General features: G+C 42.2%; 2 protein-coding genes across 8 annotated transcripts in view; both read right to left on the bottom strand.

The window, feature by feature from the left end:
* The window catches only part of Bsph1 (binder of sperm protein homolog 1), a 56,445-nt gene extending 48,629 nt beyond the window's left edge, over positions 1-7,816 (bottom strand). The window contains exon 1 of the mRNA XM_036199719.1: positions 7,759-7,816. The gene's annotated coding sequence lies outside the window, so the exon portion shown is untranslated. The remainder of the gene's footprint in view (positions 1-7,758) is intronic.
* The window catches only part of LOC118591393 (calcium-binding protein 5), a 60,066-nt gene continuing 38,551 nt past the window's right edge, over positions 4,477-25,991 (bottom strand). For 4 of the 7 annotated variants that reach the window (XM_036199654.1, XM_036199672.1, XM_036199665.1 and 1 more), the window contains 4 exons: positions 24,620-24,770; positions 23,804-23,932; positions 22,315-22,443; positions 19,501-20,821 (listed from right to left, as the gene is read on the bottom strand). In XM_036199654.1, coding sequence (XP_036055547.1) covers positions 20,401-20,821; positions 22,315-22,443; positions 23,804-23,932; positions 24,620-24,770 — 830 coding nt within the window. In that variant the 3' untranslated portion in view covers positions 19,501-20,400. Of the gene's footprint in view, positions 5,520-7,758; positions 7,907-9,740; positions 9,851-11,731; positions 11,876-12,360; positions 12,392-14,633; positions 14,704-19,500; positions 20,822-22,314; positions 22,444-23,803; positions 23,933-24,619; positions 24,771-25,991 lie in introns of those variants that run through there. The other 3 variants (XM_036199707.1, XM_036199698.1, XM_036199681.1) reach the window with 3 other exon arrangements.

Here is a 25,991-nt window from a genome sequence, read left to right as displayed (position 1 = left end):
TATGTGAACAGCTCATCGTTGTCACCTGGTTGGGCCAGGGCAATGTGCAGAGAATGTGGAGTTCCCCAAAGGTACTCAAACTAACCTCAGGAAAAATTACCCTACCTTTTATCCAGTTTCTGCTGCCAGATCCATAAAAAATTCCTGAGCAGTGGATCCAAAGCAACCCACTGGGGTCCCCTCCCACTGGCACTGGAATCCCAGCTGGCCTTATCTCTGCAGTAACTTTTTAAAACTTTTTCCTGTAAGCCTTCTTTTAAGAATAAAATTCCTTTTTAAAACTAACCTTCTGCTGACTGTGGACTTCATTTTTTTTTTTTTAGTTCATGAGACAAACACCTGGTGCTTTGTATGACCATGAATGTCCAACACCCTAATTCCTGTGATAAACCCACTTGAGACAAAGTCTCCATCCCAAAGACCCCTATTCATCCAATGTTTCAGTTTCAGTATTTAACATTCTGCTTCAAGTGGATTTTTTGTGTCAGGAGCAGAAGGAAAATATGGTATAACCACAAAAGAAAAGCCTGAACTCAACTCTCTGTTTGAACAAGACACATGGTAGATATGGGGGTCTTTGTGTGTATGGGGGTGTCTAAATGTACAGTAATACATGTATGCAGGTATTCACAGAAGCCAGAAGGAGATGCCTAATTTCCTGGAGCTGGAGATATAGGCAGCTGTGAGCTGCACAACATGAATGCTAGAAACTAAGCCTGGATACTCTGGAAGAACAGCCAATGCTCTTAAATGCTGAGCCATCTCTCTAGGCCTAATGTAATTGAGTCTTCTACAGTTACTTTTTCTGTCCTATGGCAGAATAGCCAACAGTAACCACTTAAAAGAGGAAGGGTTTATCTTAACTCATGTTTTTATGAAATGTTAGTCCAATACAGTGGAAAAGGCATGGCAGTTGGAGCATCTTCATCTGTAGTGACAGGAGCTTGCAACTGCTGCTTCTCACATCTTGTTGCATCAGAAAACAGAGAGCTCAGGCTGGCACCAGAAAGAATATATAACATTCAAGACCCACATCTAACTGTCAATAGGGTAAGACCCATTTCTCCAAGGTTCCACAACCTCCCAAGACAGTGTCATTCACTAAGGACTAAGTATTCAATTACATGAGCCTGTGCAAGACATTTCTCACTCAAAGAGATCAGACTTGATCTTGGTCCAAGAATTCTTAGATGTCCCCGAAGGCTAATCTTTCTTTCTAGAAACTCAAAGATTGGTGCAAATGTCTGGTCTCATGGCATAGGTCTCAGGTTGGACCAGTCATTGGTTGGCCACTTCCACAATCTCTGCACCACCCTTACCCCAGCACCTCCCATAGGCAGGTCAGACTGTAGGTCAAAGACTGTGTTGCTGATTGGTGCTCCAATCCATCCACTAGAAGTCTGGCCTAGTCACAGAAGATGGCCAGTTCAGGTTATGTATTCACTGTTGCTAGGGGTCTTATCTGGGGTCATCCTTGTAGACTCTTGGGAGTTTTCCTTGCACTGGTTTCTATCTGACCCCCAAATGCACCCCATTTCCAGTCACCTCTTTCAGTATTCTCCCTCTATACCTACCCCTTCCTCTATCCCTCATGTTCCCATACCCACCTACTTCCAGTCCACCAATAAGATATATTCTATTTCCCCTTCCCAGGGGGATCTAGGAGTCTCTCTCCACTTTGGGCCCTCCTTGTAACCTAGCTTCTCTGAGTCTGTAGATTGTAGCATGCTTATCCTTTACTTTAGAGCTAATATCCACTTATATGTGAGTACATACTATTTTTATCTTTCTGGGTCTGGGTTACCTCACTCAGGGAAATTTTTTCTAGTTCCATCCATTTCCAAAACATATACAGAACTCAAGAAACTAGACATCAAATAATAATAATAATAATAATCCAATTTAAAACTGATCTAAACAGATCTAAACAGAAAACCCCCAACAAAAGAATCTCAAATGGCTGAGAAATATATAAAGAAATGATCAACATCCTTAGCCATCAGAGAAATCAAAACAACTCTGAGATTACATCTTATACCTGTCAGAATGGCTAAGATCAAAATCACAAGCAACAGCTCATGCTGTTGAGGATGTAGAGCAAGGGGAACTCTCCTCCATTGCTGGTGGGAGTGCAAACTTGTACAGCCACTTTGGACATCAATATGATGGTTTCTCAGAAAATTGGTAATCAATCTTCCTCAAGACCCAGATATACCACTCTTGGGCATAAACTCAAAGGATGCTCAATCATACCACAAGGACACTTGCTCAACTATGTTTACAACAGTAGCTTTATTCATAATAGCCAGAACCTGGAAACAACCTAGATGTTCCTCAACTGAAGAATGGATAAAGAAAATTGGTATATTTATATAATAAAGACTTTCTATTGGCTTAAACCCATGTCTAAGCAATCTTCTCTGGTGAATACGCCATAATATTAAGGTTTTTCTTTTCTTTCTTTCTCTGCCTATGTTCCTTCATCACACCATCCTCACTCACTGTGGTAGTTTGAATAAGAATGGCCCTCATAGGCTAATATAGTTGAATACTTACTTAGTCATCAGGGAGTGGCATTATTTGAAAGGATTAAGTGTGGCCTTGTTGGAGGAAGTGTGACACTGAAGGTGGGCTTTAAGGTTTCAAAAAGCCCATTCCAAGCCCAGAGTTTCTTTCTTCCTGCTGACTGTAGTTCTGGATGTAAAATTCTCAGCTACTTCTCCAGCACCTTGTCTGCTTGCATGCCACCATGCTCTCTGATAAACCTCTGAAACTGTAAGCAAGCCCCAACTAAATGCTTTCTTTTATATAAGTGTTGCCATGGTTATGGTGTCTCTTCACAGCAATAGAACACTAAGAAACTCACCAAGCCTATGAACCTTGACTTTAGCTAAGCAGTCTACCCTCATCTCCCTACACCTCCCCATTTTGCTGCATCCCCCTCTGTTAAAGGTTGAAGTGCCCTTGTGATGGAAATGGAATCAGGCTGGGAAGATCCCTCTTAGAAAAGGAACTTTGTCCAATTCTAATTTGCCATTCTAATTAAGATATCCTTTATTCTTCCCAAATTTCATCTGTGCGTGTTGTTATTTTTGTTTTTTATCTTAAAAAATACATCTTATTCTTTGATAGCTTCAAACATTTATTTAGTGTATATTGATCATATCAATCTACCACTACCTCCCTCTAACTCTCCCTAGTGACCCTACCCTATTCCATTCCCTTCTCAATGTCATGTCCTCTTTTTCTTATAACTAATAACCCTCTGAGTCTAATTAATGCTGCCCATGCATCAGTGGTTTTGCCCAGAAGTGGACACTGAATTCTACAATACTGATCTTCTAACAGCCTGACAGTTATGGGGGTAACCAACTGCTCACTGATTGGCTATAAAGCCTGCATCATGGGAAAGAATTCATGCCTGGGTACTGTAAACCTGGTCAAAAGCCTGTGGTTATGGAAATCACAGGCCATGGAAAGAAACCCATTGTTTCACAAAATGGTCATGCTGTCAAACTGGATTCTAAATATTTGTAGATATAAATAGGTTTGTGGGGTTTTTTCAAAGCTATTTTTTACTTTGGTCAGAGAAGCTTTTTCATGCTGTGGGTACTGATTAATACAGAGACTCATAACTGGCCAAAGTGCCAAGTATAACTAACTCTGAGTGCTCAACTGTGGATAAGCCATCTGCATCAACCTCCCACCAGGGAATATAAGAAATATATGGAAGAGAAGGGCTGAAAAAAAATTTAAGAGTTGGTGGATGGGGCGGAAAGCTGTAAAATGCTGATTTCTAGACATAGGAAGGCTATGGACTTCATCAATTCATAGTAGCAATAGTTACCTGCACAAGATCAAGCCAGTCAACATGCCATCACAGACAGAGGCAGGGCCACTAGGGCCTCACCCCTATTAGAAGAGTCATTAGCTGTTTCAAATTGGATAATTACTCTCTCTGGGGGTCACTGCCACTGGTAGGCTGCACATGTCCAGTAGATATAATCATCCCACTTTCTCACTTTACCTCCTCCAGATTATCATTCCCAAGAAAGCCAAGATAATATCTTCAATCTTTTTTTTAGAATGTCTATAGATGTTTTGGCTGCGCATATATGTGTGTACCACAAGCATGCAGTTCTCACAGAAGCCAGAAAGGGAGCCAGATACCCTGAAACTGACATTACAGATGGTTATAAGCTACCATGTGTGTGCTGAGAATCAAACCGGGTCCTCTGGAAGAGCAGCGGCCAGTACTCTTAACTATAGAGCCATCTTTCAAGACCCATGGTTGAGTGTTAAGGATCCTCGTTTAGGATTTCCTGAGTATTAACATGCTTTCCTCTGGGTTGAAATGTTTCAATTCAGAGAAAACTACTACATAAATACTAAAAGAAACAATGCTAAAATAAATTCAAGTGGTCCCTAGAGAGTAACATAAACAGAGCAACCACAGGCAAGAGGATAAGACATATATTATTCTTCTACTTTTACTTTATTTCAGTCATATACATTGAGGCTATTGGGTCATAGATCAGATGACATATTCTATAGTTCTACCTAATGGACCTCAAAGCAAGAAAAGCTGGGAGGAAGGCATGACAAGAATTCTTTATCTTGAGTGATAAAGTGGCTGAAGTGTCCAGATGCATGTGAGTATGTGAGGGATGAAATCCACGAACCACCTAAGGTAGAGACTCACCTGAAGCAGCCCAGGGCAGATCAGCACAGGGGCAAAGGGCTTCTGGGAATGGCATTGCAGTCACCTGGCTGAGCTAGGGATTTGGGGGATCCTGTGCTCTCTCCCTACTCCCCCCAAGCTCAAGATATTTTTCAGGGGATTAGTTCCCCCCAGGGATCAGCTTGCTCTAGACCTTGATAATCCAGATTAGTGGTTTAGCTCAGTTCCCCTTGGTTATCTCACACTGGGACAGGGACATGGGTGTTTACAGGGGAGCAATGGACTGTGCTTCTGGGAAATTGGGAAAACTCAACCTTGAAGGCCTCCTTCCTGAGGCATTTCCAAGCTGAGACTTCTCAGGATGCCCTGTGACTGGTGGAACACTCTCTTGCCAAGAGAAGGAAATGGGGTTGTTGTTAGAGGAGCCAGGAGGAAAGTTGGCTGTGTGTGGAGCTTTTTGAAAGACTTTCTTTTCTTCCTGGAGACTGTGAAAAAGTTCCCCATACCATCTTTGCCCAGGGGAGACATGGAAGGAGAATCTGCTGGGAAACAGAGAATTAGGGAAAGATGTCATAGCCCCTCGAAAGTTTGAGTAGCAGCTGGATCCTAATGCAATTCCTACTTATGGACACAGTCTTCCTTCTAAATCTGCTTCTGTGGTTGTCTCTGCTCCCAAAAGGCAAAGCAACTGTTTGCAGTTATACCCAAGTCCATACCATGGCAAGTCCACTCCCACCCTCTACCCTCCAAGGGCTCCTGGGAATCCAGTCCCATGTTGACAAGGCAGCGTGTGTCTGGAACTTGTTACCTCTTCAACGAGACATCATCTTCACAAACTCTGAAAAAGAAAATTTCCTGTGAAGCTCCTCAGCAACTGGGGTTACTTTGAGGAGATTTTCCTGTGTTGCAGGCAGTGACATCAATCTTTAGGAAACATACTAAGTTTAACATAAAAACATACTAAGTGCTTATAAATAGAAATTGTTAGTTTCATTTATTTCATCTTTTATTGAAATTTATTTCATATATAAAATTTATGTTATCTTTTCTTTTTCTTCTGTGTGTGGTATATGCATGTATGTACAGGTACATGTGCACCCACACATACACATGGGGAGGATAGAGGAGGGTGCCCAGTGTCCTCCTCTAATGCTCCACATCTCATTCCCTTGAAAATGGGTCTCTCCTCAAATCTGGGGCTCACTAGTTGTCATTGTTGCTGTTTTAATGTGTATTGGTATTTTGCCTATGTGGATGCCTGTGCACCACAAGCATAAAGTGCCCAGAAGATCTCACTGGAACTGCAGTTGTGAACTGCCATGAGTTCTGGGTTTTCTTCGAAAAGCAGCTAACACTCTTAACCACTGAGCCATCTCTCCAGACTCATCTCACCAATTCTTTGTTAAGCTGATAGCCAAGGAACTGCAGTGAACCCCTGACCTCTACCACTATCCCCCACCAATTACAGCCATGGGGCCATGCCTGAATTTTTTTTCATAGGTACTAGGTATCCAAACTCGGGTCCTCATGCTTGGGCAGCAAATGGTCTTACCCACTGGACTATATGTCTAGCCTTTGCTATTTCAAACCATATTTCAACCCTCCTGGTTCCTTCCATCTTACAGAAAAGAAAGAGAGGCTAGTAAGGAACACTGGCCTGTTTGGGATCAAGTGGATAGTGAATGGAATGGCCTGAATGAACAGATTGCCCATTACTTTGTCTAGATGTAATGTCAGATGAATTTGCTGGCTCCACCATGTCTTGAGGTCATCTTATCCTCCCCTTGCTTGTAGTTGGCCTAAAAATCTGTCTGATAGCCTCACCTCCACCGCTTCCCCATTTTCACTGATGCACAAAGTATATCTGAGACTAAGATACATCAGGTCCCCAACAAATTTACTCAGTTTCCATTTGGGGACTTGCAGAGCAGACATGCCTTAAAAGACCCCTCTCAAAGGCTGCGGAGCTGGATCCATGGGTAAGAGTGCTTGTTGCAAAAGCATGAGGAGCTCAGTTTGAATCCCTGGTACTCACATTAAAATTTCCAGTGTGCAACTGTAACCATAGTGCTGTGGGAGGTGGAAAGAGGAGGGCTGCTGGGTCTTGCAAGTTACCAGCCTAGCTTCAGGTTCAGAGACAGCCTCTGTCTAGAGGGAATAAAGTGGAGAGTGATAGAGATGGACACCCAATACCCTCCTCTGATCTCTGTGAGTGTGCATACACACACATACTGTACATTGGCCTCAAACACAAACACCAGCAAAAGGAAGGGGTGAGTGGGAGATCCTCAGCTGTTCTGCAGCATGGAAACAAACACAAGATACATTCCATGGAAAAGAACCAAAAGGCCTGTCAGGTTTAATGTTCTCAGGCAAAGAAAAGGGGGGATCCTTGGCAAAAGGTGATTGGCATGTGTCTTTGAGGGATGTCGTAGAAGTGCAACAAGTGGACAAAGGAAGAGAAGTTGAAGGATAAGCAATAGGAAACACATTTCCCCAGGGAAGACCAATACACAGCATGATTGCAAAAGACAGGGCTGGGTGAGCTGAAGAGGCATTGACTTAGAGAACAGACTACACATTTTGGCCCCCTGCCTGAAGGCAATGGCTAGATGCTGAGTACTTGAAACCAGAGAATATCACAATTTAAAATTGATGTAACCAACTTATGCCTCCCTCAGATATGATCCCACAGTGTACTAATTTATAGTTATTATCAAGTTGACACAATCTAGAGTTGTCTAGGAAGAGGAAAACTCAACTGAAGAACTGCCATAATCACATTGGCCTGACAGCATATCTAGGGGGCATTGTTTGGTGGCTAACTGATGCAAGAGATCCCAGTCCACTGTGGGCAACACCATTCTGTGGGCAATACCATTCTCTGGGCAGGCGGTTTCTGCATGAGAAAGCTATCTGAGCAAAGGCCAATGAGTGAGCCATTTTATCACAGCAAGAAAAATAAAACTAGAACATTCAAATGCAAACTTGGAGAGCTATAAGGAGTAGATGACTTGGAGAACCACATGGGGATGTGGAACAGATGTAAATTCTTGTATTTCTGCCCAGTGTATTACCTTCAAAGTCAACAGTACCATCTCCATTGATGTCAGCCTCCTGTACCACTTCAGAAATCTCCCGCGGTGTGAGCTTCTCCCCCAGCAGCCTCTGCATGGCCTGCTGCAGCTCTGCCAATGTGATTTCCCCATCTCCATTGGCATCAAACTAAACAGAAGCAATGAGGCTAGATTAGCTTCAGTGGTGATTACAGCCTCAGGGAAGGTCAGGGTTCCAGATCATTCACTGGAGGTTAAGAACTAAGCTAAGTACTAAGGACATGTCTTCCACTGGAATGTTGGCTCCTAGAGGACAGGGCTTCTTTTAACTTTGCATCTACATTATTTTTAACATTTATTGGGTTGTAACTAATGTACAAAGAGCTATGTATGTATAATGCACACAACTGGATGAGTGTAGACATCTGCATAGATCCATGGAATCTGTCACAATTAGTGTGACAGATCTATCCATCACGGCCAGGAGCTTCCTTGTTCTTCTTAGCTTTTGTTTGTTTTCCATGTTTTTAAACAAACTGTTATATTTATTTGCTTATTTATTTGTTTGTTATTTTATGTGGGGGGGCACATGCATGCCATGGTGTACCTGTGAAGGTCAGAGGACAATTTGCAGGAGTTGTTGCTCTCTTTCCATTATGTGAGTCCTGGGGATTGAACTCAGATCATCAGGCTTGGCAGTAAGTGCCTTTACCCACTGAATTATTTTACTCACCCCATGCTATTTTATTATTATCATATGTCATTATATTTTTATAAATTATTATGAGTATTATATTATTATAAATATTTAGTAGAATATTTTATTTATTCTTTGATAATTTTATTAAGCCATGAAGAATATTTTAATTTAATTTAATTAATGACATTTGGTCAGACAGTGGTGGCACACACCTTTAATCCCAGCACTTGGGAGGCAGAGGCAGGCAGATCTCTGTGAGTTTGAGGCCAGCCTGGTCTACAAAGGGAGTTCCAGGAAAGGTGCAAAGCTACACAGAGAAACTCAGTCTCAAAAAAAAAAAATTATGACATTTGCAAGAAGATGGATGGTCCTGAAAACCACTGTGTTAAAAAAAATAAGCCAGAAAGACAAAAATCAGATATTCTCTCTCACACATGGAACATAGATTTAAATCTGAGTATGTATGTGTATGCATGTGTATGTCATGAAACTAGAAATTTGATATGAGAAGGGAAGAAGAGATTTTAAGGGAGTAGGAAGAGGGAAGGAGATAACAGAATACATGTGACATGAAAGCCAAAGAAGGACCAAGGCCTTGCACACACTAAAGCAGTGTTCTACTGCAAAACCATGTTCCCAACCCTTCACTGGGGGATTCTAAGCAGGGGCTCTGCCACTGAGCCACACTCCCAGCTCCTCACTGGGGGATTCTAAGCAGGGGTTCTACCAGTGAGCCACACCCCAGACTCTTACTGGGGGATTCTAGATAGGGGTTCTACCGCTGAGCCACACCCCAGACCCTCACTTGGGGATTCTAGGCAGGTGCTTTGCCACTGAGCCATGCCACCAAATCCTGGAGACCTTATCTGTTTCTTGTTATGTCTAGCACTAAGACCTGCCTCCATTCCACAAACATCTTTCTGTCCAACAACCTCTGTACTAGAAGCTTCCTTCCATAAAATATCTCTGCCCTTTTGAAAATATCAAACTCAGATTCTTCCTTCCTGTTACAGAAACCAAGATTAGAGGCTCCAGTATTTACCTTGGGAAATATGGGATATCAGATATCATTTGCAATCCTTGATTCTCAGTTTCTTAATGCATACAATGGGAATAGATGTGTGCTTATTCCTAATACTGTATGTAAGGATCAAAAAAGATGAATACATATTGCCAGGTATTTGGAATATGTGGTTCTCCTTTCCTCTGTATCTAATCCCACTGTCCATGGTGTTTACTAATAAAACTAGCTCCTTGAGGTCTCCCTCACCCCTCTGTCAGCATTATGAAGTTTTGAACTCACCTCCTTGAAGGCATCTCGCATCTCCTGTACACCAATCATTCCTGCTGTTTCTGCAAGCAATTTGGGGGTCATCAGCTCTACAAAGTCTTCAAAGTCTACACGGCCACCGACTGAGTAAGATGGAGCATGGTTAGCAATGATTCCACAGGTTCTGAGCTTCTATCCCTGCACTTTTCCATTTAAGTCAGAAATAGATCAGCTCCCATCTTCTTGCATGCTAAAGGTTTTCTTTGAGTCTTTTCCTTTTCTCAGGCAAGTCAAGCCCTCAGGTTGCTCAATGTGAACAAACTTATTGGACAAAGGATATAGGCATAACTGGGTGATCTTCAGCAAATCTCCTTAATTTTTATTCATTTTGAACTCTGTGTGTGTGTGTGTGTGTGTGTGTGTGTGCATATGAGTGCAGTGCACACAGAGGCCAGAAGAGGGCATCAGATTCTCCTGCAGGTGGCATTATAGATGGCTCTGAGCTCCTCAACATGGGTGCTGGGATATAAACACAGGGCCTCTGCAAGAATAGTAGATACTCTTAACCACGGAGTGATTTGTTCAGACTCACTCAGCAAATTTCTTACTGGTTTATTCATCCACCATCTATAGATCAACAGAAGAAATGTAGATTTAAATGTGGACCAGTCTCTTCCAGTATGACAGCCATCCATTGCACCCACTGAAATCTGGTGCTAGAATATCCATGGTATATCAAAGCATGTTGATATTTGAGTCCCTACCATAAGTGATACAATATGTGTAATAATAAGTGTATACTGTACATGCAGTCTCACTACGATCTAGTCACCTCTAGATTATCCATTATTTGTTACACTGAGATGCTCTGTGAATAACAGCTGTGCTGTATTGTTTAGGAAACAGAGAATAGCAGAAAGTCCTTACATGTTTAGTGTAGATACAGCTCCTTTCTAAATATTTTCTGTTGGCACTTGTTTGAACCTACAGATATGGAACCAGCATACAGGGCCCTAACTACTATTATGACATGGAATTTCATCTTGTTAACTCAGATCCATGCCCAAGAGCCAACTTAATTCTGGATTCAATCACAGAATCAACCTAGGTTTGCATTTAATGATGCATTGCTGAGCAGTACTACTTACTCAGTGACACTGGATCCAAGTCCAGGTATATGTTCAATGTCCATCAAGCTCAACATCAAGCTACTCTACTGATAAGAACCTACATACAGCAAGGGTTCATTGGAGACTATGACCTTTCCCACAGTGGCTCCCTTTCTATAATACAATGAATAAGTAAGCCATGTTCATATCTTTACTTGATAGATCAGGAAACTGAAAACCTGGAATATTCCAGAAAGATTCCACTGTTCAAAATGGCTACAATGAGTAAATAATGAAAGTGGGACTTATGAGCCAGGGAGATGGCTTACCAGGTAAAAATTATTTGCTGCCCAGATTGATGACATTGAGTTTAATCCCCAAGACTCCCCTGGTGAAAGGACAGAGCTGACTCCTGAAAACAGTACCTTACCACACGGATGTCGTAGCATCCACATGCACCCCTTCTTCCCTTAACACACAAAATATATAAACGCAAATTAAAATGTTTTAAGTGGGAAGCTGGACAGGCTCAGGTATTAAGAGCACAGTCTGTTCCTACAGAGAACCTGGGTTTAGTTTTCAGAATCCACATGGTAGCTCATGACTGTGTGTAACCCTAGTTCCAAGGAATCTGACACCTTCTTCTGGCTTCTGTAGGTGCACAGACATACATACAGACAAAACATTTTTTAAATCTTTAACATTTTTAGTAATAAAAGGTGCAACTGGTATCTAGATTCATCTTTAAAAGTCCTTTTTCTAACCACTTCAAATGCAGCACAGTCTGAGCTGCTTTCTAGCAGATAGCTCTTTCCCCTTAACTACTTCCTATTTAAAGTGCTACTGTCAACCTGAACACCTTCCTCATTCCCACCCTGTCCTAACTCCAGGCATGTCCCCAAGCCCTGTCCTCACGATTCATGCGGATTTGCTGGCCCAACTCAGTCAACTCCATCTCCGTAGGCATGTAACCCATCGTCCTCATGAGATTGCCCAAATCCTTGTAAGAGATGAACCCATCTCGGTCCTTGTCAAATTCAAGGAATGCTTCCCGAAGCTCTAAAAATTAAGAGAGAAGAGCTGTAGAGAAACTTGAAACAGCCAGTGGCTAAGACTGGTATCCCCTGAAACTATCAATAAGACACAACTAGAGATTTTATGAAGAATACATTTAATGAACTAAATGACTCATTTAAAATAAAAAAAAAGCAGGGATACATAAAATGTGCTAATGAGAAGATGACCCCCCAAGAGCACTGAAGTCCTCAGACTCTTGAGTGAACTTACAAGGGATATCAAAACCAACCAAAGAAAAACAGTATTTTTAAATCGCTATAAAACTTGCATCATTCTGAGTTCCTCAGACCCATGCAAATGAGACAGACACCCTGTTAACAGAGCCTAAAATGACACAGAATGAGCTGTGCAAGTTACATTTAGCAGGGGGAGGGGACGGAATCTTCACATGAAAGAATGTACACAAAAATGGAGGAGGGGGCAGCAATGAGTGGCTAACATGGAAGGGCATCTAAGCAAGGAGTTACCATCAATCTCGTCCTGTCCCAGTGGTCTCTCCTGAAAGGAACACAAGGAGAGGAGATTGGAAAAGTCCCACTTCTCCAAACGGGCCCATTGTCTATCAAGCTTTCAGGTCCTTCACACTCTTTAACTTTCATTTTCCTCCTTCCATCTCCACCTCCCATCCCCAGCTCTTCCCTGACCACCCTTTTCTCTCATCCCCTCTCATTTCCTGTCTCCCATCCTTGAATCTTAATCTCTGATGATCTGCCCTAAACATGAGGGAGTTAGAACTTCTTCTCCAGATGAAGAAAGTGCAATATGTCTCATCTACTGTGGTCAGAGCCCTTTCGTGGTATTTAAACCTCAGAACCATGTCAGTGAGGTAGACTCAAATATTCTCATCTTACCCATAAGAAGCTGAAAAACGGAGATTAATGAGCCTACCAAAGGTCACACAGTTCATAAATAGAATATTCCCTTCTAAGGGAGAGATAAATCAATTAATCCTATTTTCCTTTTACTTATTTGGCTATTTATTTAATCATTTTGAAATGCAAGCACTTGCCAAGTACTTATGAGGGGTCAGAGGATAATTGAGGCAGTTAGTTCTTTCCTTCCACCACCCTGGGGATAAAACTCAGGTCATCAGACTTAGCAACAGGTGCCTTTACCTGTTGAGCATCCTCACTGGCCCTTATTTATTTGTTCTATTATTTATTGAGACAGAATCTCATATAACTAGTAGCCAAGAATGACTCTGAACTTCTGATACTCCTGCCTCCACCTCCCAGGCCCTGGGATTACAAAAACATCCTAACACACCCACTTTGTATGAAGCTAGGGATTGAACCCAGGGCCTCACATGTGCAAATATAAACTCTGCTAGTTAGGATACATTCTCAGACACTTTGTCCTTTTAAAAATGAATTTTTGTTAACAAAGAAACAGGTTTACACGGGGATATCGTCATACATCTATATCATTGTCCTTTGCTGTTCTTGGCAACACAACCACATCTAGCACATGCCCCTCTCTCCCCAGTCCCTTTTCTTCCCTGAAACAATAACCTCTTCTACTTTTATGACGCACATATTCCTGTGAGGTCACTCAGAGGTCAGACACAGGGCTGGGGCAAGGATGTAGGACTTCTGACTCCCATGCCAAATTCTTTCTGCTACAGCCCACTGACTCCAGAACCGCCATGCTCATTCCCAGGGAGAACATCACCTTGTGTGAAACAAGTGTTCCGGTGGTTCATGAAGAATGTTCAGTGTCAGTCTCACATCTGAGAATTGCTGGTCATTGTTCCCTACTCATGAGTACACCAGAGGGTAAGCTTGGTTAGCAAGCATTCAAGAATTTACTCCTTATCAACCTTATAATTTGAGACCTCCTCACTTTGGATTCTCTTTCTTCTTTTCTTCCCAAGTAATCTCTTACCTTCCCACCTCTCTCCCTCCCCTATCTTCCCTTCACTTCCTTTCTCCTGTCTGCTCTTCCCTGCCCTGCCTTGCCCCACTGTGTCCTGTGTCACCTTCTCTTTTCTTCCCTTCCATCTTCTCCTCTTCCCTCTCTACCCTCTCCTTTTTTCTTCCCCCTTCTGGTGATTTTAAAGCCTTACAATGAAGACCATGCTCCTAAGAATCAAAAAGGATTGAATAAGTAAATAAGTACATGAATAAATAAATAAATAAAAAATAAAATCGTGACACATTAATTCTATAGACTTAAAGCAAAATACTTCATGATTTAATGGTCTCGGTGTGCTCCCTTGTAAAATAGGAATGATATTATACCCAACCTTGTGTGTTGTTCTAAGGACTGAATGCCATCAAGCATATAAACTATTTTGCACAGGACTAGGTACACAGAATGGCTCAATAAGCAGAAGCTATTGTTAATACCATCAGCATCAGCATCATCAACACCATCACTATAATCATCATCATCATCAGAAGCAGCAGTACCACCACTACCACCACCACCACCACCATTGTCATCACCAGCAGCAGCATTACCATTATCACCATCATCACTGTATGATTCCCATATAAAACGATGATGTTATCAACAATGGCTCCATCCCATCTCCCTTTTACATTTCTCTCACTCCCCCATCCCCCTTTGCTCTTGACTTCTGACCCTTGTGCTTACACAGTGCTACCTGAGCTCAGTTCATGCTCTGCTTTCTTCACCAGCTCCCCTTGTTGCTCAGCACTTGCATACTCCTCCCTTTTCCCCAAGCCCCAGGACCCTTTGCTCTTCCCACAACCTTTCTGCATCATCCCCACCTCACCCGCTGCTTCTCAGCAATGCCTTTCCTCAAAAAGATGCAGGCAGGGCCCATGGGAAACTGCATGGGGGCAGGTAGAGTTCACCAAACTCTGATGTCAAGATGGCCCCTCCTTCCTGCTCCCCTGCAGCAGGCAGCCCAGCTTCCTGATTGTCTCAATCCTTTGCCAATTCTTCCTGCCTCTCTTGGCCTCTCCCTCAGTCCCTGTGACAGATCTGTGACAGCTCATGGGAAATCACTAATCAGACAGTAGAGGGATAGGAGCTCTTCCTACCTCCCCATCTGGCTGGAGTGAGATGGGAGGGGAGAGCTAGTGTGGGCCTCTGAAACTCTTTTATCCCCAGAATGAAATTGAATAGTACATTTTGATATGAGGATTAGAGTGAAGCCTCTGCTCATTTGCTGTTCCAACAAGCATTTTGAACACTCATCTAAGCCTGACCTTTGGTGACTGAAAGATGGAAAGGATGGATGTGGTATTTCCTAAGTCAGTCATGTGCTCAAAGGAGCAAGGTGCAAGAATTCTTGATACCAGAAGGTCAGATCTTAAGGGGAGCCTACATACTGTTGTTTTGCTAAATAAATATGTTGACAAACTGCCTTCCAAATATTTAGTGCTGCATTTGATCTTGACTAGAAAAACTTTTCTCTTCAGTAGGCAGCTGTTAATACAGAGACAAGAGCTGGTCTAAGTGCTGAGAATAAATGTTTGTTGAGTGTCCAGCCCTAAATGGGACATTGCTATCAACCCCTTCCTCAGGCTCAGGAAATATTAAGGAGTAGGGGTGAGAGAATGTAAGCACCAAAGGATGAGAAAAGCACTGTGAAATAGTCTTCTGGACGGGGCATGGCCACTGCACTCATACACTTACTGTACTTATGGTTACTTGCACAAGATCAAGTCAACGAGATCAGTTAGCAGTGGATTTCAAGACAGAGAGAGAGACAAGGGAAGTGTTGAGAGGTGTCCAGCAGGAGTGGGAAGGGGAAATTTGGTGTGGATATGCTCATTATATATTGTATGTATATAAGAAATTACCAAAGAATACACAAAAATAAAAAGGAATCAATTGATATGAGTTTTGTGTGACTTAATGAGACATAAATACATGTGTATTCTTGCTAAGATAAGGCGATAGCAATCAACCAAAGAAATTATTCCACCCAAGTCTCATTTGGTGAAACTCTGAGTTTTTTGGTGCTGCCTACAGGAATATAAGCAATGGGTTATGATCCAGATGCAGCTGTATAGGCAAAAAGCCCATCCAATCATGGGTAATGATTTATGAATGCCACATACTGAAAAATCCCTACACAACTTGCAAGCACTTCCACTGAAGAGTCCTCACATCACTAGAAAATGCTTAAGATTTGTAAAACCTTAGAGAGAAACCTTGTGAAATCATGTAATGATCTGAGATGCCTTAGTCTTGTAAGATTCATGAGCTTCCTGAGACTCATAGGTTTGATAGCTTCCTGAGTCTTATAGGCCTCCTTCCTCCCTCCAGAATAAAATTGCTGCACAACACTAGGCTCTAAGAAGTGAATGTGAATAGGACGAAGAGCATGACACTCATCCTCTACTCATCTTTTCCCTTGTTCCTTCTGGATGCCTCAGTGGACAGAGCATATCCTTTTCTAAACATGGATTCCACTACTCTTCAAGGGGCCTTGGTTCCTTTCAGTGAATAATAGTATTTGGATGTTACATCATAGCCACTGGAAGTCAAACTGGAACAGGTAGGTCACATAACATGGAGTGTCCCCATCTCCCCCAAAACTGAGGTATCTTATGCCAGAGAGCAAGAGATTGCTCAGACAGGCATGGAATATGCGAGAAGAACCTAGAATTCAGCACCATGGAATTCCATGAGTGTGCTGGTAAATTTGAAAATAATGTGTAAATGTAAAAGTCTCTGGTGGGCACATCTTAAATGATCAAAATGAATATCTTGACTGGTTTAACAAAACAAAATAATGTATCTCCTAATAAGATGCAAAAAGAACAAAGTGGAATGGACTCAGTGGGTAAGAACACTTGCTCTGCAAGCATAATCTCAGTACTCATACAAAAAGCTAGGCATGACCTTGTGAATGTTTATGAGCCCAGTGCTGTTGGAGCACAGACACAGGAGGATCACTCGAGCTTGTAGGCCACCAGTCTGGCTCCAAGTTCAGTTGGCAGATCCTGTCTCAAAGGAATAAGGTGAATAATGATAGAGCAGAAAACCAGATGTCCTGTAGCCTCTGAAAACACATGCACAGGCACATGCTCCCAAACACACACGTGAACAATTTTTTTGCATGACACGACATTCATTGCTTTTATGATTTGCCTGAATTCAATCATAGCCAGCTATCAAAACTACTAAAGCAACTACTATGAACCCTTCAAAACACCAAGGCCACAGAGTGGAGGAATGATTGAGAACCTCACTGAACTTGGAGGAGACCAAGAAGATATGGACATTGCAACACAGGATTCTGAGCCCAGACCCTTTTACCTCAGATGTCAGTGTTGTGACAAGTAAATCATTCACTGGCCATTTTTGGTATTCCTTGGCTCATGTGTGCATCATGGCAACCTCTCCCTTCATGGTATCGTAGCACAGTACTTGTGTGCACATCTGTGTACATGTTTAAATTCTCTTTCTGTGAGGACAATGTATTGCAGTCTTAGAGAACCAGATCCAAGGCTGCACACAGGGCTTGCAAGAAATCCAGTGTTGTGAAGCTAAGACTTTTCTATCTGAGGGTTTTTAGGGATGGAACCACATTCACACTTATTCTGATGGTCACTTTTCTTTATTCTCTCAGGTTGTTCTCCATCTCTTTGTTCTTCACAGCTATATATATTCAACAGACTCTTTCACGTTGAATACAGGAGTTACGTTTTAAGGTCACATTCTATTCCTTAAGTAAATGATAAGAGACAGAGTCATCCCAACAACACACATGCAATAAATCTCAGCTTCCTAATTGGTGGGCTATAATCTCACAGCTGCAGCTTCAAGGAAAGAACCAGTTATTTTTATTTATCTAAAGATAAATAAAGCTAAATTACTGAGGAGTTTAAGAAAAATAAGAAATATGTGCATATATCCTATATTTTTAAATGGACTAGAAGTGTTTACAGAAAGATGTGTCATAAATGCTTTAGTTGGAACTCAGGTTTACCTTAATTTTCTTAATATGAGCTCACTTTAGATTCTCCAAGGCACAGTGACACTAAAAGTGTCTTATATCTTTAAAATATATTTTTCTGTCCTTTGTGTAACTTCTAATTATCTAAAAACATCCACAGCCCACATTAGGGGCTACACAGTCAAGCTATTTTCTCTAGCCTTGATTAGTCAGAATATATTTTCACAAATTGAGGCCAGCAATGGGTGCAAGGACTAAATCATTTGCTAGCTAGTAATAATTGGACTTTTTGTATATACGACCTAGCCAGGTAGCTCAGTATGTCCTTGTGAACTAAGATAGGGATATTTATCTAAAAAACCATTAGCAAGACACCTGGACTTAATCTAAAGTTACTTTGAAGCATTAAATCAGCTAATTGTATGAAAGCTGTCTTAGACCTGGGGAGATACAACTATTTTCCTATGTCAGCCTGAACTATGATATAAAACAGGTCCTAAGTATCTCACAGTCCTTGTGGAACAATAGGCCTACTTATGAAAAAATCCTAATATTCAATTCACCAAAATTATACAACTTAAGCAGAAATCATCTTCCTGACCATCCACAAATGTAAATGCCCAATAGATGAAATATATTTATGAGATAAACAGATAATAATACAGGCAGTGGGGAAGCCCCCACACTACATACATAGCAGCAGCAAGCATGCAGGGAGACAACAGAAGCAAAATACATTCTGGAGTCTGTATTCTCACAAGTGTTGCTTGAATGAGACATGTCCATCAGAGAGATATTCTTCTGGTGGACTGACAGCTGAACTTGAGTTGCCATTGCTGCACCTCTGGTATGGCCATTGCTACCAGCAACAGTGTTCATAGTGGATTAGCACCCACTCTAATCATCTCATCTTAAATTGTTCACATGTGAAAACTCCCCATTTCCTTTTACTGTCATGTCTACAAGCACATAAGGTATGGCATCTACTTTTTAGAAGAAATAAACAATTCAACTCAGAGCAGTCATTAACATTTATTGAGCCATCAAGAAGAGTGAAGTTACATTGTTTGTGGGAAGTGGACAGACCTGGAGTCCATCATGTTAAGCAAAATAACCCAACCTCAAAAAGACAACTATCATGTTTCATTCCTAAGTATAACAGCTATCTCAGTATCTACCTATGATCATTCTTCTGTCATCTATGTATCTATCTTAACCACCTACCTTGTAACTATCTACTAATTATCTATCTTATCTACATGCCTCATATCTGCCAACTATCACCTATCTATTTCTTTGTCTTATCTATTTCTATGTATTACATATGTTGTAACAGTGAAAGGGGGACAACTTGGTGTCAAGAGAGAAGTCCAAAGAGATGAAGGACAAGAGGGAAATTAGGAGAGTAAAAAGACAAATATTGCATATCTTCTTTTATATGCAGATGTAGTTAAAGTTTTTGCCAGTCCTGCCTGGCCCACTGTCAGGACAAATCTCTCTCACCTCCCAGTCCCACAGCCTCTCAGACCCAACCAAGTAAACACACAAAGACTTATATTGTTTACAAACTGTATGGCCATGGCAGGCTTTTTGTTAACTGTTTTTATATTTTAAATTAACCCATTTCTATTAATCTACAAGTTGCCACGTGGCTCGTGGCTTACCGGTATATTAACATGTTGCTTTTTATCATGGTGGCTGGCAGCATCCCTCTGTCTTAGCCTTTTACTTTTTAGAATTTTTTTTTCTGTTTGTCCCGCCTATACTTCTTGTCTGGCTAGCTACATGCAGAATTTAGGTTAAAATACATATTTATGCACACATACATATGACACAAGAGCAGGAAAGGATTATTTGGAGGGAGGAAGGAGACCCACATGAGAAGGAAGTAGGGCCAAAGGGAGGTAATGGGGAACAAATATTAATAAACATAATTATCTATGGCTATAGAAAGCCATGATGAACCCAATTACCTTATACGCCATCTAAAAATAACAATGGTTTAACCAAAAGAAAAGAACATTGGCTTGGGGAGAAAATGATAAGTAATGCCTCTTGAAAACTTTGCCTTTACCAGAGCTGGTCTAAAGTCTTAGGACTTAATTCATATGAGCCTGCCAGGACACAGACACAATTATCTACTCCACAGATGATGAAAGTAAGGCTCACATGTGAGAGGACTTGCCTGTGCTCTGATAGTGAGCAATTGTGGGACCAGGACCCAAGTCAGATGTGGAGCCATCAAGCTTGACCACTGATTTACTAGTGGAAGAGGTAGAAAGGAGGGGTGAGGCAGCAGACAAGACAGCCAACAAAGGTATCTATCTAAAGCAGATTGAAGGGAAGATGTTGAGGGAGAAAAGTGTGGAAGGCAAGCCACAACAGCATGCCAGGGAATGAAGAATAAAAGATACATCATGAGTAACACAGGATGCAGGAAGGTGCTGAGGGACTACGAAGTGCATCATCAATCTGTTGGTCAAGCAGCAAGCATTTACAGAATAATTGTCTTCTCAGAGTTCCTTGGCTCTGCAGAGATGGACCATGATTTCAGCTGAGGTCTCTCCTTTACAGAGCCAAGCAATCTGACTGGAAGTGTAATGCTATGAATGAAGGAAAAAGACTTTTAAGAAGCTTTGGTCTCAACCACTACATCCAGTTTAGCCACATGGATGTTGGACATTGTGGCTCTGATGATCAAGGAATCATGTTCCAGCTTCAGGATCCCATGAGGAATCTGAAGATCACACTTTGCTGCCTTTAGCTCTGGAGACCCTTTGCCCTGAATGATGTCATCAAAGACCATCTTCAGGTCCCTGGAGACTGGCTCGGTTATGATGGCTAAGGCAAACTCAATTCTGTGAAGGGCATAGTTGAACGGAACAGAGAACATCAAGGCAAGGTGGATACTTGGGCCCTGGTAGACCAGTATGCCCACAGTGCCCTGGAAGCTGGAGCTCTTCTTCACAAAGGAACAGTTGATGGTGGACTCTGGAGACAGCAGAGGTGGTGGGTCCACTAGTACATGCCCACTCTGCAAGTAGTATCTGGGAAAGAGGAGTTACAGGTCACTATTGTTCTACGCAGGTGGCCTGCATGTTGGAGAAAAATAGAAGATCTGGAGGCCTCTATAGACTATGCACGGGTTCAAAGAAAGTTCCTTATTCCACAAGAATACCTACATTTAATCTCAACTCCACTGCCTAAGGGGTGTTCCCATCACCTATGCTTATTGTGTAAATACTTGTGTATCTAATGATGTCAAGTATAGGGACAACTGTTCAGATCAAGGCAAGGAGTTAATGATTTAGTCTACATCAAATATTAGACCTGTCAGAAGCCACATCATATTGCATTCCATGTTTTCTGCATCTTCACACTGAGCACCACTAACAGCTTTCTTGCTCCTTATACTCCAGATTCTTTGGAAGTGGTTCTCCCTTATATGGAAGTCTGTTCCCACAGACATCATGGATAGTGGTCTTTACCTATGCTTTGCAACCCTGATTCACCCACGCACCATTTAAGTGCTTGATAACAAGAAAACCAAGCTCATTGCTGTGACCACAGGCAGCTGTGAGAAACTATGTTCACCTCTGCCACATGACATGGTGCCCACACTGTAGGAGGAGTGTCCCACCATCAAGCCAGTGCCAACTCCTTCCACTAAAGGAAACCCACAAGAGGATGAAAGACAAGCAGGTCCTCAAAAGATAAGATTTCTCTGGGCAGGAATGCTATATTCAACTACTCAGAGCAGTTGTGGTTACCTGCACAAAATCAAGCCAGTCCACAGCCCGTAATGGGTTGGGGGGCACACAAGCCCACACTGCTACATGAGGAGCTACTTAGAAAACTGATAGCTTCTGGCAAAGAGAGAGGCTATTTTCTTTAGGAATGTCATGCTGGTAGCTATACAGACCAAGCTCCAGTAGATGACCCCATACCCACATGCATGTGGGTAGCACCAGATGAACTCAGTGGGTTATTTTAAAAAATTGGACATGAAGTCTGGAGTGAGATCTGGGGGTATCTGGTAAAATTAGAGGGGACTTTGGAGAGTAAATATGATCAAAATATATCATATACACATATGAAATTTTCAAAGAAAAACTAAAAACATTACATTTTCTAAAGTAAGATTGATGGCTTGGCAGTTAAGAATACTTGCTTCTCTTTCAGATGACCTGGGTTTGATTCCCAGCACCCACACGGCAGCTCACAACCATTTGTAATTCCAGTTCCAGGGGATCCCATGCCCTCTTCCAGCCGCTACTGGCACTGGACACACAGCGCATGTGCATACATGCAGGACAAAGTATGTACATATATAAGGTAATTTTTAAAGTAAGATCATTACAAACTTTTAGTGTGCATGCTGTGAAATCTTTATAGAAGGGAAGCTGAGGCTTGAACTGGCTGCATCTGTCTGATCTGCCATCACACACTGAGCCCCTGCAGAGATGCCCACTGATCACATATGAGGCATAGGAATAACTTAGGGCAGGACATGGGGGGACAAGACAAGGATGAAACTTACAAGGGCTCACTGAATGTTATGTCTGTGTTATTGGAAATCTTGATCTCCACAGTCCGAGAGCTTTGGGCATGCTGCACTGTGTCTCCCCAGCAGTCCTCCTTAGTCACCCCTGGGAAGTTGACAGGTTTCCTGAGAGTGGAATGAAAAGCAGCTCTCAATGTCATCTGACAGACATTTCTGGGCCCAGGTGCAGTGACTGGGGACTCAATGTCAGTTGTGAAGGGCTGTCCATTCAGTGCACACTCTTAGGTTATTAGAAAACCATCAAGGAAAAGAAAGGAAGGAAGGAGGGAGGGAGGGAGGGAGGGAGGGAGGGAGGAAGGAAGTAAACCATCAGCCATTTGATCCCCAAAGTGGCACCAACAGCCATAGAAACCTGCTGTGGGATGTCTTTCTGTATGCTGTGAATATGTGTTGCTCTGATTGGTTGATAAATAAAGCTGCATTGGCCTATGGCAAGGCAGCTTAGAGGCCGGTGGAAATCTAAGCAGATAGACATGAAGAAGAAAGGGAGAGGAAGAGACACCAGCTGCCTCTGGAGAAATAACATGTCAGCAGACTGGTAAGCCACAGAATACGTGGCAAAACATAGATTAATAGAAATGGGTTAATTTAAGGTTTAAGGGCTACCTAGCAAGAAGCATGAGCCATTAAGCTATACAGTTTGTAAATAATATAAGCCTCTGTGTGTTCACTTGGGACCAAGTGGCTGCAAGACACAGAAGGGAGAGATTCGTCCCAACTGCAGGGCTTGGAAGGACTGGAGAAAACTTCTGACTACAGCAACCTATTTTCTTTAGGGATGTCATCCTGGTAGGTCTACAGGCCAAGCTCAGTGGATGACCCCACATCCACACACATATGGGTAGCACCGAATGAATTCAGTGAGTTATAAAAAAATTGGACATGAAGTCTTGAGAGGGACCTGAGATGTATCTGGGAAAAATTGGAGGGGGTTTGGAAAGTAAATATAATCAAAATATATCATATACACATATGAAATTTTCAAAGAAAAACTAAAAACATTACATTTTCTAAAGTAAGATTGATGGCTTGGCAGTTAAGAACACTTGCTGCTCTTTCAGAGGACCTGGGTTTGATTCCCAGCACCCACACGGCAGCATTTGTAATTCCAGTTCCAGGGGATCTCATGCCCTCTTCCAGGACAAAGTATGTACACATATAAGGTAATTTTTTTTTTTTATGGAGCTGAGGACCAAACCCAGGGTCTTACACTTGCTAGGCAAGTGCTCTACCACTGAGCTAAATTCCCCAACCATAAGATGATTTTTTAAAGTAAGATCATTACAAACTTTTAGTGTGCATGCTGTGAAATCTTTATAGAAGGGAAGCTGAGGCTTGAACTGGCTGCATCTGTCTGATCTGCCATCACACACTGAGCCCCTGCAGAGATGCCCACTGATCACATATGAGGCATAGGAATAACTTAGGGCAGGACATGGCGGGACAAGACAAGGATGAAACTTACAAGGGCTCACTGAATGTTATGTCTGTGTTATTGGAAATCTTGATCTCCACAGTCCGAGAGCTTTGGGCATGCTGCACTGTGTCTCCCCAGCAGTCCTCCTTAGTCACCCCTGGGAAGTTGACAGGTTTCCTGAGAGTGGAATGAAAAGCAGCTCTCAATGTCATCTGACAGACATTTCTGGGCCCAGGTGCAGTGACTGGGGACTCAATGTCAGTTGTGAAGGGCTGTGATGGGGTGTCCATTCAGTGCACACTCTTAGGTTATTAGAAAACCATCAGACATTTGGTCCCCAAGGCAAGCACCAGTCATAGCAACCTAGTCCACTCTGCTTTGTGCTTAAGAAAGCCACTCACTCCATCACTGTCCACTGCCTATCTTCTCCCATACACAGATGCAAGCTCCAATGGTAAGTAATAGTTTCTCTCTTCCCATCAATTTTTATTTTATTACAGAGGATGGAACCCAGGGTCCCATACACACTGTAACTGAGCCACACCTCCAATCCCTCACTGGAGAATTCTAGGCAGGGCGTCTACCACTGAGCCATACCACCAACCCCTCACTGAGGGATTCTAGGCAGGGGCTCTACTACTGAGCCATACTTTCAGACCCTCACTGGGGGATTCTAGGCAGAGCCTCTACTACTGAGCCATACCCTCAGACCCTCACTGGGGGATTCTAGGCAGGAGCTCAATTGCCAGCCACACCTACAATCCTCCCACTAGATGTACTAAAAGTTAGTTCTGCAATAGATATTCCCTAGATCCAACTCAGAGGTCAGAACAGTTACAGCTGGTGATACAGCCTGATACTCACGCAGCTATTTTCCTCATCTCATTGAGGATATTATCCTTGTTCATCTGGACATTTTCCTTAGACACTCTCAGCAAATCTTTCACCAGATCTGGTGTGTAGGAGTCAGAAAGTTTCATTGTGTCATATTTATGTCTCCATGTCTCAATGTCATCTGAAATAGAACCAAACCAAGAAGAACATTTGTCAAGTTAGGATTGTGTCCATTTATGTCAGGAGCTGGTAAACTATGTTTGTGATCCAAATCCAACTGGCACACTTGGCTTTACAAAATAAAGAGATATTGGTATATCACTTTATGAAGTGAAGCATGTGTTTTACTATCTGTTCTCCATATCTACACAAGGAAGAAAAAATGCCTCCATTTTCATATTAACCTGTATTGCCAGGAACAATGGCCAATGTAGGTAACTAATAAATATCCATTAAAAGAAGGAAGAGAGAGGGCTGGAGAGATAACTCAGCACTTAGGAGTAATAACTGCTCTTCCAGAGGGAATGGGCTCAATTCCTAGCACCAACATGGTGGCTCACACCATCTGTAACTCCAGTTCCAAAAGATCTGATGCCCTCTTCTGGCTTCCTGAGCACCAGGCACACACACGGTGTAGTACATGCATGCATGCAGACAAAACACCCATAAACATAAAATAAAAATAAAACATTTTGGCAAAAAAACTAAAGGAAGTAAGAAAGTACATACACTAGCTGGGCATGGTAGTGTACACATATCATAGTAACACTTGGAGACAAGGCAGGGAGATTATGAGTTTGAGCTAAGGCTAAACTTCACAGTGAGACTGTCTTAGAAATAAATTTAATGGGGGCTGCAGAAATAGCTAGACAGATCTCATACTGCTCTTTCAGAGGACTGGAGTTCAATATCCAGCACCCATGTCAGGTGATTCATAACCTTCTGTAATTCCAGCTCCAAAGGATCCAATGCTTCTGTCCTCCTTGGCATCTGCACTCACATGGACAGACAGACAAACACACATACACATAACTGAAAATAATAAAAATAAATCTTTAAGGCAGTAGAAAGGAACAGGTAAAGCGATGGGCACAATGTCAGCACTTGGACGGTTGAAGGAAAGGGATCCTGAGCTCAAAGCCAGCTTTGAAAAAAAGATGGGCTTTATACTTTATCACTTATAGGGAACTCCACCCCAAAGGCAGAGTGGAAGAGAGCTCCAGAGAGTCCAGTGGGATAAACAACAGGGCTGAGACTAACAGGATGCCAATGCTTCATGCTGAGATTCCCCTAGAACTGTTCACCTAGGACTAGATAATGAATGTGGAGTGCCAGGAAGAAGGAGCCAGACATCCAGCTAGACCAGAACATCCTAACAAAAGGAGGAAATGTCTAAGACAGA

The sequence above is a fragment of the Onychomys torridus genome, chromosome 1 (genome assembly GCF_903995425.1).
Source record: "Onychomys torridus chromosome 1, mOncTor1.1, whole genome shotgun sequence".
Lineage (NCBI taxonomy): Eukaryota > Metazoa > Chordata > Mammalia > Rodentia > Cricetidae > Onychomys > Onychomys torridus.
Note: the sequence above shows the minus strand (reverse complement) of the source record. Positions and strands in the feature narration are given on the sequence as shown.